This window comes from Zonotrichia albicollis, chromosome 5, assembly GCF_047830755.1.
Source record: "Zonotrichia albicollis isolate bZonAlb1 chromosome 5, bZonAlb1.hap1, whole genome shotgun sequence".
Taxonomy (NCBI): domain Eukaryota; kingdom Metazoa; phylum Chordata; class Aves; order Passeriformes; family Passerellidae; genus Zonotrichia; species Zonotrichia albicollis.
In genome coordinates, this window is record NC_133823.1 from 7753750 (window position 1) to 7767539 (window position 13790).

The 13790-nt window shown below is 57.8% G+C and overlaps 1 protein-coding gene across 3 annotated transcripts in view; it reads right to left on the reverse strand.

The window, feature by feature from the left end:
* RAB11FIP5 (RAB11 family interacting protein 5) overlaps nt 1–13790 on the reverse strand; it is a 51386-nt gene that overhangs the window by 14140 nt on the left and 23456 nt on the right. For 2 of the 3 annotated variants that reach the window (XM_074540727.1, XM_074540726.1), the window contains exon 4: nt 4702–7080. In XM_074540727.1, coding sequence (XP_074396828.1) covers nt 4702–7080 — 2379 coding nt within the window. The remainder of the gene's footprint in view (nt 1–4701; nt 7081–13790) is intronic. The other variant, XM_074540728.1, reaches the window with a different exon arrangement.

A 13790-nucleotide genomic window follows, 5' to 3' on the forward strand; every position in this document is an offset into this window, starting at 1 on the left:
CCAGAGCAGCTTTTTGCTGCCCAGGGACCCCTAGACTACTCTGGGGTCACCACTGATGCTCCAGCCCAAGAGTTGAATGTCACCTGCCTGAAAGCCACCACAGAATTTGGCCCCCTCCACAAGGCCAAAGGGAGGGTGAGGAGCCTGTTATGGGGGAATTCGATTTTCATTTATTTTTGCCCCACTTTTCACCCAAAAGGTTCTTTCTGGGCTTAAACAAAGTCCAGTTTCTTCTCAGTGTGATGGAAAGAGAAGTGACCTGATGCTCCCTCCCTGCAAGGAGCAGGCACAGCTGTGCACCATCCTTGAGATGGAAACATCCAAATATCTGTCCATCAGGATGGAAACATCCAAACATCCATCCATTGGGATAGAAACATCTAAATATCCATCCATTGGGATGGAAACATCCAAAAAATCTATCCATGGCGATGGAAACATCCAGATATCCATCCACTGGGATAGAAACATCCAAACATCAGTCCTTGGGATGGAAACATCCAAATATCTGTCCATCAGGATGGAAACATCCAAACGTCCATCCTTGAGATGGAAACATCCAAACATCCATCCACAGGGATGGAAACATCCAAAAATCCATCCACGGGGATGGAAACACCCAAACTTCCATCCACTGGGATGGAAACATCCAAACATCCATCCACTGGGATGGAATCATCCAAACTTCCATCCACTGGGATGGAAACATGAAACCTCCACCTGGAGCTCTGCAAAACCTCTCACAGGTGACAGCCCCACCAGCTGTGTGTCCCAGTGGTGCCATGTCCTCGTGCCTCAGCCATGGTGATGGGATCAGGACATACCAAGGATGTGGAAATCCTCTTCAACCACCACGATGCCTCCTGCTGTCCCCTGTGCTGGGAAGGGACAGCACTGCAGCCACCAACCTGCTCCAATAAGCCAAAGGACCAGCTCCTCCCAAGGGACAGCACAGGGCAGCTCTGATCTCCTCCCTCTGGTGACCAAGGACAGGAAATGCTGCAGTTGTTCCAGGGCAGGTCAGGCTGGAGCTCAGGAAAGGTTCTTTCCCAGAGGGTTCTGACACTGCCCAGGCTCCCCAAGGAATGGGCACAGCCCCAAGGCTGCCAGAGCTCCAGGAGCGTTGGGACAGCACTCCAGGGATGTCCAGGTGGGATTTGGGGTGTGTGAGCAGGGCCAGGGGTGGATGGATGACTCTGGTGGGTCTCTCCCAGCTCAGCAGACTCTGTGATTCTCTGATCCCCTGGCAGAGCTGTCCAGGCACAAGGACAGAGCCCAGTACTCCAGGGCAGCTGGAAAGGATGGAGGGATCCCACAGCCGTGAGGGGGAGCCACTGACAGCGCCAGGGGCTGCAGGAGCTGCTGTTCGGCACAAGAGGCTCAGCACTGCCCACTGGCACTAAACCCCGACCAGGAGCTACAACCACCAGGACACTGCAGGACAGGGGTGAGGAGAGGACTGGGGGAGCCACCAGGGCTGCTCATCCAGCCAGGCCTGAGCCCCAAATGTCACAGTCACCTTATGCATCCCCACAGCCAGCACACAGGCTACAACCACAGTGTGGCTGGGAACCTCCCTGGGACCGAGCTGCCCTGGGAAGCCAGTGGGAATGCCTGGATGTGTTTGGAACAGGGAGATGTTCCCACTCAGGGGTGGTGACAGGCAGCCCCATGGCCAGTGGGAACAGTCACTGCTGCAGGGCTGGAGAAGGGGCTTTTGAAAAGAATTCTTTATCCTGTTGCTCCCCACTGAGGGTGGTGCATGCAAGGCTCTGCCTGTTCCGTGTGTCTCTGGGAGGATCTAAGAGCTGGAGACATTCCTTGAGCTGGGTTTGTCTTGGGATGGTGGCACCAGGTCCTCCAGGGGAGCTTCACACCTCACATCAGATCTGAAGGTCTGGTGGACCTGTCAAGAAGCTGGACCAGTTTCCTCTTCTGGTCCATGAACATCTACTGGAGCATGGAATCAGCTGCTCACCAGCTCCTAATCCAGAACTGCATCCCAAGTGGATCTGAGTTATGATGGAGCTTAAGGCCAAGGTGGAACATCTCAGGGTGACACTGGCCCAGCCCTGTCCCCCTCTCTGAGCCAGCCTTGCCCTGTCCCAGCTTTCACTGGTGCTCCCAAGGTCACTGCAGAGCACAGGGAAAAACTGGGTGCATTTCCCTCAGCAGCTCCCAAAGGGAGCCTTTAAATGCTCATCAAAATGCTCCTCACTCCCAGACAAGGAATCCAAGGGAATCCCTCTCCCATGGAGGAGAATCCCTCTCCCAGCTGCTGTGCCTGGAGTACCACTCAGCACCCAAGGGCCAGCTCTCCATGGAGCAAGGGTCCAGAGGAGGAGGGGGAATGACTGGGCCTGGGATCAGCTTTCCAGGTCTGCCCTGGGTGGGCCAAGCCACACTCCCAGCTCCAGGGGCTCCACGAGGATCACCAAGATGGAGTGACCTAACCTGACACCTCATTTTCAGAATGCAGCATCCTCAGCACTCTCGACATGAGGGAGGCACAGCCTGTGCCACCACCTTGGTACCTGTGACACCCCCAGTCCTGTCACCTGCATGGGCCACAGGATGCTGGGCCAGCCCCATATCAAAGGGAGCAGGAGCTGCACAACTGCTGGATTCCAATGGAGGAGCAGGAGCTGCACAGCTGCTGAATCCCAAGGAAAGGCAGGAGCTGCACAGCTGCCAGGCTCCTCCAGGCAGTGGGGCTCCCAGGCTGTCCTTGGGGTCCCTCCTGTCCTCGGGATGTGACATGTCCCCAGCAGTGCAGGCACCATCCTGCCCTGTCCCCAGGGGCAGCAAAGCCTCCACACACCTGGGAGCTGCAGCTGATGCTGCCCTGCCCCAGCAGCCACACAAGATGACCAAAGAGGAAGGGCCATGGGACCCCACTGCCCATTTCCAGCTCTCTTGAGAAGGCACTGAAGCCCCTCACCCCAAACTCTCACCGTCCCACACCAGGTACCCTCTCCCCTTCACCCTTTTTGTTCCAGCCAGGGCTTAATGACCATTCCAAGTCTGAAGTATTTCCCTTTTCCTTCCACTTTTTTTCTACCATCTTTTCCTCATCTGTGTGCCTCTGGTGATTCCAACAGGAAATTATCCTGGGAAGGGAAGCATGGCCATGGGGATTGGGAAAAAATCCCTTCCAGCCTTCCTCCCTCACCTGGCTCAGTTCTCACATCTCCTCATTGCTATAAAGCAGTTCAGAGCCTCAGAGCCTCCCCCAGAGGCCTCAGGAGTTCTTCAGAGCTTCCTCAGCCACAGTAAGGACCCAAACTGTGCCGGAGGAACCCGAGCAGGGACGTTCAGGAGCTCCTGGCCACGTGTCATGACAGAAGCCAGCCCTGATATCCAGGATATGCAGCTCTTGGATCCCAGCCCATTCCATCCCAGGAGCCAGCCAGGCCTGGATGGATACACAGACAAGGCTGGGGATGGCCACGAGCAGGTACCACCACCACAGAGACCCCTGTGCTTCCCTCACTGCCTCAGTGATCCCTTTGGGACCACAGGACACTTCTCTTTCCATGAAACATAACAAAATCCATGTTTCTGGGCAGCAGCCCTGCAAATTTTGAAGAAGGCTATCTGCTGGTGGATGAATAATCCAATTAAAAATGATTGGAGGGTCTGGCTTAAATAAGAAGAAAAAAATATCATCTGACAGACCCAGCCAGATGCTGTCTTTGCTCCCGAGATCACTTTGCACCTCATGCTCAACCCTGGTGGAAGGACTGGAGCTCAGTGAGTTCTGCTGGCCCCATCCTCCCCCTCTTCCTCTCCCCAGGGCCACAATCAGTCTTGTTCAGGTGGGATTTTACCATTTTGGTGCCCTCAGGAAGCTCCATTTGCCTCACGACCAGTGAGGCTGATCAATAAACCCCTGCTGGAGCTCAGTAAATCCCCTGGGCAGGCAGAGCCCAGGCAGACCAGGGCAAGGAGAACCAGGAAATTGAGATGAACTGAAGGACACAGAGCAAGACTCCATGCCCTGAACTCACCAGCTTTGCTTTGTGGCATTTGTACAGATCCAGGATTGACCTGGGAGGAGGAACAGCCCCTTCTTTCCACCCTTCCCATTCCCACCAGCCTCAAGGCTAAATCCCAGGTGCTTCATCACCAATGGGCATCTCTGCAGGAGGGAGGGCAGAGGGGCATTTCGCCCTGGTGAAAAAACTCTTTTTTTGGCTATGGACAGAAGGTTTTCAGTACCCAATGGGCACTGGAGAGGAAAGCAGCCAAAGCTGGATGGATGGCAAGGGCAGGGGCAGCAGCTGTGCACATGCCATGAGGGAGCTCAGGAGAGCACAAACAGCCACAAGTTCTCCTGGCAGGCACGGGAAAGGCATTTCTTCTGCAAGCACGGGGTGGGGGATGATGGAGCCAAAATCAGCTGGGTGCAATGTGGGTGCAGCTCTGGATTTCCAGCTGGGGTGCATGGAACCCTTTGCCCTGGCCACACCAGACACCAGTGGCCACTTCCCTCAGCATCCCAGAGAGCCAAGGCTCCCAGCAGCTCGGGCTGGGCTCTCTGGGACCAGGGAAAGGTGAGGGAATAGGAGCTGCAGCAGATGCGGAGCAGCCTCCTCGGAGCCAGCCCTGCCAGCAGCAGAGGGGGCCAGCAGCAGGAGGGGCCAAGGGCTCACCTCTTCCACACACACACACGCCCTTCGCCTTCCCCGCAGTGCTCACCTGGTCGTCTGCTGGCCAAGGGGCTTCTCAGCCGGCCGTGTCTCCCTGGGCAGAACCAGGAGCGCCGAAGCTTCCCCGGGCTGCGGGCACGGGCAGGGCCGGGCGGCGGCGCGGCGGGCGGGGACCCCCGCGGGGGCCCGGGGGCGGCCACACGGCTCGGGGTTAGTGGCAGCCGCGGGGAAAGGGGTGGAGAAGGCCAGGGGCGGGCTGACATGCAGGGGGGTAGCGTTAGTGGGCTGCAAGCCGTGCCCGGGGGGCTCCTCCTGCGGGCTGCGGAAGCTGAAGTCGCCCTGCTCAAGCTTTTCGGGCAGCACAGCCTGGACAGGAGCTGGGGGCCTCTCCACGAAGGGGTTGCTCGGGGAATTGGGGCTCAGCGCCAGGGTGAAGGGGTTTCTCGGGGCTGAAGCTCCCTGTGTGTGCCTCTCTATCTTATCTGGCTTCCAGAAATCGGCTTTCTTGAAGTCTATCCTGCTCTCTGCCCAGCGCCCCTGGGGCTCCTCGCTGGCGGGGGTCCTGCCCTGCTCTGCCTCCCGGGGAGGGGCACGGGGCCTGGGCTGCTCTCCTGCTCGCCCCTCGCCATCCTGGCACGCCAGCTCCAGCTGGCATGGCCTCTGCCTGTGTTCTAACCTTTGGGGCGGCGGGTGTGGATGCCCAGCTGCCTCCTGCTCTCCCAGAGCTGTCCAGCTGGTGGGCTGGCCCAGGTCTAGCTTGGAAGGTGGGTTTAGTCCTGAAATACTGAGCTCCTCGGGGAACAGCTCCTGCTTGGAGGCCATTTCCCACTTGGCACTGTCTGTGGCCCCCTGAGGGGATAAACGGGGCTGGCTCCTGCTCTCCTCAGCACCCGACCGGTCCAGTCCATCCAGGGAGAAGTTGGACATGCAAGTCTCAAACTGCTCGGCCACATCTGTCTCGTTCATGTCTGATGGGTGTTCGCCCACAGAGGCGTCGGCTCCTATCCCCACGCCAGCTGCTGGGTCCATAGCAACAGCTCTGGCACCCTCAGACGCTGCGAACTCTCTCCCGGCTTCAGCGGCGGCCGCTCCGGGTGCGAGCAGGATGGGAGGCGCCGGCACGGAGGGCTCACTGCTCGCACGGCTCCTCGGCAATCCCATCTCTGCTCCTGGGCCCTCTGACTCTTCCCACGGCTCCTGCCTGCCTCGCTGGGTGCCACCAGGCTCCTCGTCCTCGCCGTCCCCCACGGGGCCCGCGGCCGCGAACCGCCGGGGTGGTTTGGGGGGCGGCCCGGGCGGCAGCTCCGGGCAGCCCTGAGGCCCTGCCCACGGCGACAGCACCACGCGCCTCTCGCGGATGTCGGAGCTGAAGTGCAGCAGGCCCTCGCTGGCCTCCAGCCGCATGCTGGCCTGTAGCCGGAACACCGAGCTGCGGATGTCCAAGGCGCCCTCCCCGGGCTCCAAGCCCGCCTCGGGGAACCTCCGTCCCGCCGCGTCCCCCGGCACCCGCGGGGGCACGGCCGCCACCACGGTGCTGCCCGGCGGGGCCTCGGGGGCCGGCTCGGGGGGGAAGGAGCTCATGGGTAGCACACAGGTGGTGGTGGTGGCACGGGACGAGCTCTGGGCTTCGAAGGTGCCCTCGCCCAGGAAGGGCGGGCGCGGGCCGAAGGGGGCCTGAGGAGCCGGGTGCTCCCCGGCACTCTCTGAGGGCTCGGCGGCGCTCTCCGTGGCTATGGTCATCCAGCCGTTCGTCCCCGTGCTGCAGGACTCCTCCTCACCGCTGTCCCCCTCCTCCCTAGCGCTATTTTCAGTGCTCAGTGCTGCTGACGCCTCTTTGTCCCCGGGGTTGCCCGAGGCAAAGGCGGCTGTCCAGACCATGGGCGTGCTGCTTTTCCTCCTCCTGGCCATGGAGCCCGCGGACACGGGGCTCAGCACGTCCTCGATCACCGTGGCCTCCTGGGTGGTGCTCACCAGGTTGGCCCCCACGTCTAAAGCGGAGAAATTTGTCCAAGAGCGGAGAGCCGCAGGGATTTCAGCCGCCTTTTCGAACACTTGGGAGCCCTTCTGGCAAGGCGGCCCCGCTGAGCTCTCCGTCGGGCTGGCTCTGGGGTCATCGATGAAAGCCATGCCCTCTGCTGCCACCGAGGCAAAAAAGTTCTCCTTGTTCCGCTCTGGTTTGAGCCTGCTGGTGGCAAAGGCATCGAAGGTATCGTCCCACTCCGAGGGGACAGCAGGCTCGGTGTCAGTGTCGGCAGGAGGGAGCTCTCCCGGTGCTGGGGGACTGGTTTCAGGCACGGGGACACCAACGCTCTGGGCTGGAGACTCCCTCTGGGGCTCTGTGCGCCTTGGGGAGCCAGAGGGACTGCAATCCTCAGAGGAATAAAAGCTCCCAGCGACCTCGGGTGCAGCACGCGGCCCAGGCGGGAAACTAGAGAGAAAGTGAGTAGGTGAAGGAGAATTTAGTACCTGGTCAGCGAGGAGCTCCTCAAAGAAGGGATTGCTCTGCAGGGAGTCGAGGAATGGGTTGGTGGGGGCCAAGCATCCGGCCTGTCTGTCTCCAGGAGCGGGAGGGAGGTTAGAGCTCGGCATGCTAGCGGCAAGGGCAGCGGGGCAGGGGGCAGGGGAGCGGGGAGCACAATGAGAAGGAGCATCTGAGCTGGTTTCTACCTGAGGAGACACTTCCAGGCTGTGGAGGGAAGACAGAACAGTCCTCCTGGTTAATGCTGTGACAGGGCTGGAAGCACACACCACACACACCACAGACGCTCCAAGCAGCGCAATGACCAATCCATGCCTGGCTCTTGTTAGGCACAGCAATGATTATGGAATCACGGCGTGGAAGGGGCATGCACGACACCCAGGGAGGGGCAGCCCTGCTCCCAGGACACTCCTCCTCATTCCCCTTCTGCCCAGGAGCCAGAGAGGTTTCCCCACTTTCTCCTGCAGCCCAAGGTGAGTTTGTCCCGGTGCTGGTGGCACCCGGGGCAGGTGCAGCACCAGGAGCAGCTTGGGCTCTTGGATCAGGGATCAGGGTCACCTGAACCAGTGAAGGCAGACAGAGAAGCCTTTCCCAGCTCACCCTAGCGTCTCCACACTGGTTTGCCAACATGACCAGCATGGGAGCACTCATGGAGCTCAGGCTTGCATGGGAGGGACAGGGCTGAGGGACTAGAGCCCAGCAGGAGGTAGCACATGGCCAGGACAGGGCCCTGTCCCCACTCTGGACACTGTCCCACCTCCCATATGCCCCTTGTCACATCCCTTTGCCCGAGATCCCGAGATGCCTGAAACCCCAGGGGGATCCCAAGGCGGAAGGGGTTCAGCACACCTGGAATTCAGAGTCTCACCCCAAGTAAGGCTGACAGCGCTCTGCTGCCTGCTCAGGCAGGACTGAGGGACCTTTCTGTGGGATTTCATTGATCTTCCTTTGGGAACAAGTGCAGCAATGTGGAGTCACCACCAAGGAGGCTCAGCAGGCTCAGAGGTTTTCACATCACAAAGCGGGGTGTGGCGTGGACACCCCACATCCATCTGGTGCTCTGACTGCCACGCTCCCTCCTCTGGGCCCATCCCCTTGCCTCACCCTTGGGAGGAGCAATCCCATCCCCAGGACAGGGCACCTGGCCCTGCTCCATAACAGATGCAGCTGAGCTCCATAACAGATGCAGAGCTCCAGAGAGGTCCCCTCTTGGCTGGGGAGAGATATGGGTGTGGATCAGCCAGCTCTGGGCACACCAAGGTTTAGGAGAAAGGAATAAATGAATTATTTTGTCAAGGTGCCCAGGGCATGTCCAGCCCTGGGGCTCCACCCTGGGATCTCCCTGCCCAGCTGCTGGAAGGGATTGCAGGTGGCACTGCAGGATCACAAAGTTGCTTGGACAACTATTTCCATGTTATTGTGCATCCACCAAACTCCTCAGACACATTTTAAAGCACAAAATGCCACCTTGAGGCAAGAGCTGATGCTGGTGATGTGCAGCTGGTTGGTCCCAAAGCAGGGAGGGCATCGGGCTGGCACCACCTCAGCCCAGGAGTGATGCCCCCACCATGGGCACCCCCTGCTCCCACTCTTGGCAGCTGCACAGCCCCTTCCCTCAGCCTGCTCTCAGCAGCTCCTTGGGAAGGTGCCCATTGAAGCCATCCATGCCACCAAAGTCCCCCGTGCCAGTCTGGGGGCAGGAACACTCTTGGCTCTGCTCCAGCACACATGGGACACCACTGAAGGGACCTGGCAACCCCGGGACAAAGAAAAGCCTGGAGCCCTTCATCCTGACTGAGATCAGCAGCTCCTCTGGGGCACAGACAGCTCGTGGGTGCCCTCTCCTGCTGTCACAAATCAGCCGTGGTGGCAGTGCCCAGCCTCGTCCCCAGGCAGTCCTGCCCTGCTCTGTGTCCTCTTCTTCTTGGCCCAGGCAGGAGCAGCCAGGAACAACCCCACAGCTGCAGCCCAGTTCCTCCCAGGGGTTGTGAGCTCTGGGTGAGCACACAAAGCCTCCAGAAGTTTTGGGAGAAGCTGATGGACCCTGAGGCACAGAGCACCCCAGACTGGCAGCCACTCTCTGCATGGAGAGAAAAACCTCTCCTGGCATTGCCAGCCTGGAGATCAGCAGAGGGTTGGACATTTTCCCCCAATCCCCCTCGAATCTGAGCTCCCCAGAAGAGGGGAGCAGCTGCTCAGCACCTGACCACTCAGTTGGATGAGTTCACAACATCCACAAATAGATTTTAACAGGGCAAATTTTCCTTCCCAGCTGGAAAGGGAAGGTGACAAGGGAAGGTGACAATGTCCAACCACCAGGATGCCAGGGTGGCTGCAAGGGGCACACAGCCCTGCCCCACCTCTGCCTGTCCTGCTGGCACTGCTTCCATGTTTTGCTCCAGACTGAGATCCATCCTTTGTGCTGAGTAAGAGCAGCCAGGGCCTGATCCAGCTCTGCTGGGCTCCAGCTCTAAAAGGCTGCAGAGCATTAATCAGCTGCACTGATTAACGAGAACTGGCTGTTAATGACTGTGCCAGCTGCCAGGAGCTGAGTAGGTGAAGTTCCCTCCTCAGGAGGGGCTGATGCCAGAGCAGCAATTCCAGGCACCTGGACTGCACCAATCCCCACCTGCACAGGTGCAGGAACAGCTTCAAGGCCTCCTCAAACCCCTGAGATGATCCTGTCTTCATTCCCCAGGTCACCATGGAATGGTCTGGGTGGGAAGGGGTCTTAAGGACCATCCCATTCCACCCTGCCATGGCAGGGACACCTCCCACTGTCCCAGGTGGATCCAAGCCCCAGTGTCCAACTTGGCCTTGGGCACTGCCAGGGATCCAGGGGTAACCACAGCAAATCTGGGAATTCCAGCCCAGCCCCTGCCCACCCTCCCAGCCAGCAATTCCTTGCCAAGATCCCAGCCCAATCTCCCCTTTCCCAGTGGGAGCCATTCCCTGGCTCCTGTCCCTGCAAGCCTTGTAAAGTCCTGATGAGGCTCATGGGATGCTGGACCTGCTGATACTGGCTAAATCTGTAAAGACAGAACTTGAATCCATCTTTGTTGAATTCTCATTTTCCTCCTGCAGATCCACTGAGGAAATTTCCTTTCTGCTCCTCAACCCCATTCCTGCTGGCACCCACTGGGGTTTGTTCAGGGGCTCTTGGCTGCGAGTTCCAGGCAGAAGAATCATGGAATGTTTAGGTTGGAAAAGCCCTCTAAGACCATCAAGTCCAACCATCCTCAGCACTGCCAAGGCCACTACTGACCCCTGTCCCCAAATGTCACACCCACAGGGCTTTTAAAGCCCTCCAGGGAGGGGAACTCCACCCCCGCCTTGGGAAGCTGTGCCAGGGCTGGACAAAACTTTACAGGAAGAAATTTTCCCAATATCCAGCCTGACCCTCCCCTGGCACAGCCTGAGGCCATTTGAGAATCTGTGACTTTCCACTGAGATTTCAAATTGCAGCATCACCGTTCGACCCTTGGGATGGACATCCCTGTTCCACCCCATTCCTTGGGATGGACATCCCTGTTCCACCCCACTCCTTGGGATGAACATCTCTGTTCCACCCCATTCCTTGGGATGGACATCCCTGCCTGACCCTCCATTCCTTGGGATGGACATCCCTGCCTGACCCTCCATTCCTTGGGATGGACATCCCTGTTCCTCCCCATTCTTTGGGATGAACATCCCTGTTCTACCCCATTCCTTGGGATGGACATCCCTGTTCTACCCCATTCCTTGGGATGAACATCCCTGTTCCACTCCATTCCTTGGGATGGACATCCCTGTTTGCCCCCATTCCTTGGGATGAACATCCATGCCTGACCCTCCATTCCATGGGATGGACATCCCTGTTCCACCCCATTCCTTGGGATGAACATCCCTGTTCACCCCCATCCCTTGCCCTAAGCCCAAAATCCCCTTTTCCCACCCCCCTGAGGGAGGATGCTGGAAGTGCTGGGTGAGAGCAGGAGTGGAGCACGGCAGATTCCTCTAGAGGGAAACCTACACTTGTCTGATGGAAGCAGCTCTGTGAAACGCTGACTCACCCTCCTTCTCCTCCTCCTGCCGCTCCTCCTTCCCCTCCCATTCCCAGCACACGGCTCCGCCAGCCAAAATAAATCTCGGGTACCTCCCTGCCCTCATTTACTTGTTTGGCAGCACTTCACAGACGCCTTTGAGCCTCGCAGCAATAAAAAAAAAAAAAGGAAATAAAATATTGCTGAGCAACCCCCTGATGGAAAAAGTCTATTGGAAACAGCTTGTTCAGTGCAGGGAGATTTCTCCCTCCGGATCCCAGGCTGCTCTCAGGCTGGGCAGGGCTCTGCACAGCAGCAGAAAGCAGCACATGGGAAGGGCAGGGAGGGACCCAGCCCTGCTGTGCTGAGGGCAGAGCTGTGCTGCAGCCCCAGGGAATCCCTCCAGGAGGGCTGGACCCGTGGGTGCCACTCCCGAGTTGCTTTTGGCCCCATTTTTCCACAGACAGGGCTCCCCTGAGTGGAAAAGCAAGCATAGCATGGAGGGGCTGGAGCATCCTGCAGCAGCTCCAGACCTGGCAGGGATCAGCATCCTCCTCCCACCAGCAGGAGCAGGAACTGTGCTGAAGAGATGGCAACAACAGCCCAGGACATTTTTGTACAGGGCGGGAGCACCAGAGGGAAGGAGTCAGGGAATGTGTTTTAAATAGGAAATCCAGAGGCAGAAGGACTGGGCTTCTCTATAATAAATCACCTATAATAATCCATAAATAATCTATAATAATTATCTGTGCAATAACCACTTTGCTCTTCCCTTGGGCCTCACCTGTCCATCATCCCCATTCAAAAGGACAGATCTTCCTTTACAGACATTTGCCCTCAAAACCACAGGAATTTTAAAAAACAGGAGAAATCTGGGCAGTAGGAACCCAGGGAGATGCCAACATCAACCCCCAATTCCCACTTTTAGGAGTGGGAGTGGGGCTGTGCTCCTCCTGGATGGTTCCAAAGCACATCAGGGCTGATCTGGTGCCAGCTCTGAGTCCAGCTCCTCACCCTGCCTCCTGTCTATCCCTGGGAAGGGCAGGCTCAGCAGCACAAAGAGCCATTTTCCATCCTCACATTAACCCCACTCCATCCCTGGGGCTGCTCCAAGGCAGGGTCTGAGCAGCACAATCCCTGTGCCACAGCTGTGACCTGATGGCTCCCATGGATTCATCCCTGTTAGCCACAACACTCTGCTTTCACATCACGGCCTTCATCTCCCTCTTCCTCAACTTCTGCAGCCTCCCAGGCTCTGCTCTGGGGGTGCTGCTGGCTTTGGAGGGGCTGCCACATGCTCCATGCTTCATCTCAGCACTGCCAGCCTGGCCAAGGACTCTGCTCCAGCCTTTCCAATCCCTGCTCCCATTCCCAGCCCTTAGGAAAGGCAATTTTTAGAAGCACATGAGGAACAGGGAGGAACTGAGTCAATGTTTGGCCTCACTGCTGGATCCAAGGGTATGGGCTCTGGGAAGGGGCTTGATTCTGAAAATGCCCCTGTTTTTATAGGACAGACCTCAATTTCCTCTTTCTCCTGCTGCCAGGCCTAAGATGCAGCCCCATTTTATTATCATCAGGATTCTCCACAGGAAGCAGGAGCTGCAGAGCTCTGATAACATTGGAGGAAACCCTGGAAACATGTAAAGGATTGTTTCAGCCCCAGGCTTTGCCTCAAATAAACCTGCTGAGCTTCTTCCTTACACACAGCCCTTAACCACTGACATTCAAAGCAACAACCCCCAACCAGGCTTTTATTCAGCCTCCAAAGAGCAAACAGCATCTTCCTACTGCTCCATCCCCTCCAGGATCAAAGCCTGGAGCTCCAGGGATTAGCAAAGCCAGGGATGATGAGCAGAGCTTCCCTGAGAAGGATCAGGGAAAACGGGGTGTAAATAAGGGCTGAAGGCAGAAATGCCCAGTTCTGTCCCCAGGGAGAGCACAGGCAGGTTTGAAGAGCCAGCTCCCACACTGAGGGCTCAGCAAACCCCCCCAAGCACGCAACAAAACCCTCTTTATGAAGCTCCAGTTAAACCCAGCCCAAAGCAGCAGCTCCTTATTTTGGGAAGGGTGTGTTTGGCAGAGCAAGTGGGTAAAGATGAGCTGTGCCAGGCTGGGCTTTGCTGCAGGCAATCTCAAACCATCCCTCTAATTACAGACCTTTTAACTAATTACAGGCTGAGGCTTCTGGGCTTGCAAATGACTGATTTTGATGCTTTCTCACCACCTTCAGCTCTGGGTTACGCTTGGCCTACCCAAGGTGGCCAAACAGGTGAGAGGGTGATTCTGGCAGAAGTTTCCAGAGTCAGGAGAGAAGGAGGGGAAAAATCCTTTCTGCAAATAAGTCAAGACTTAAAACTGCTCAGTTCAGAGGTTGCTTCTTTCCAGAGCAAGGGTTAGTCCAGCTCTAGGAGTGACTCTGCTACTGAACAGCCACAGATGGACATCAGAGAACCCCCAGAGATCACAGAATCTGGAATGGTTTGGGCTGGAAGGGACCTCAAATCCCACCCCATCCCACCCTTGCCATGGCAGGAACACCTCCCACTGTCCCAGGCTGCTCCAGCCCCAGTGTCCAGCCTGGCCTTGGACACTGCCAGGGATCCAGGGGCAGCCACAGAAAATTTGGGAATTCCAGCC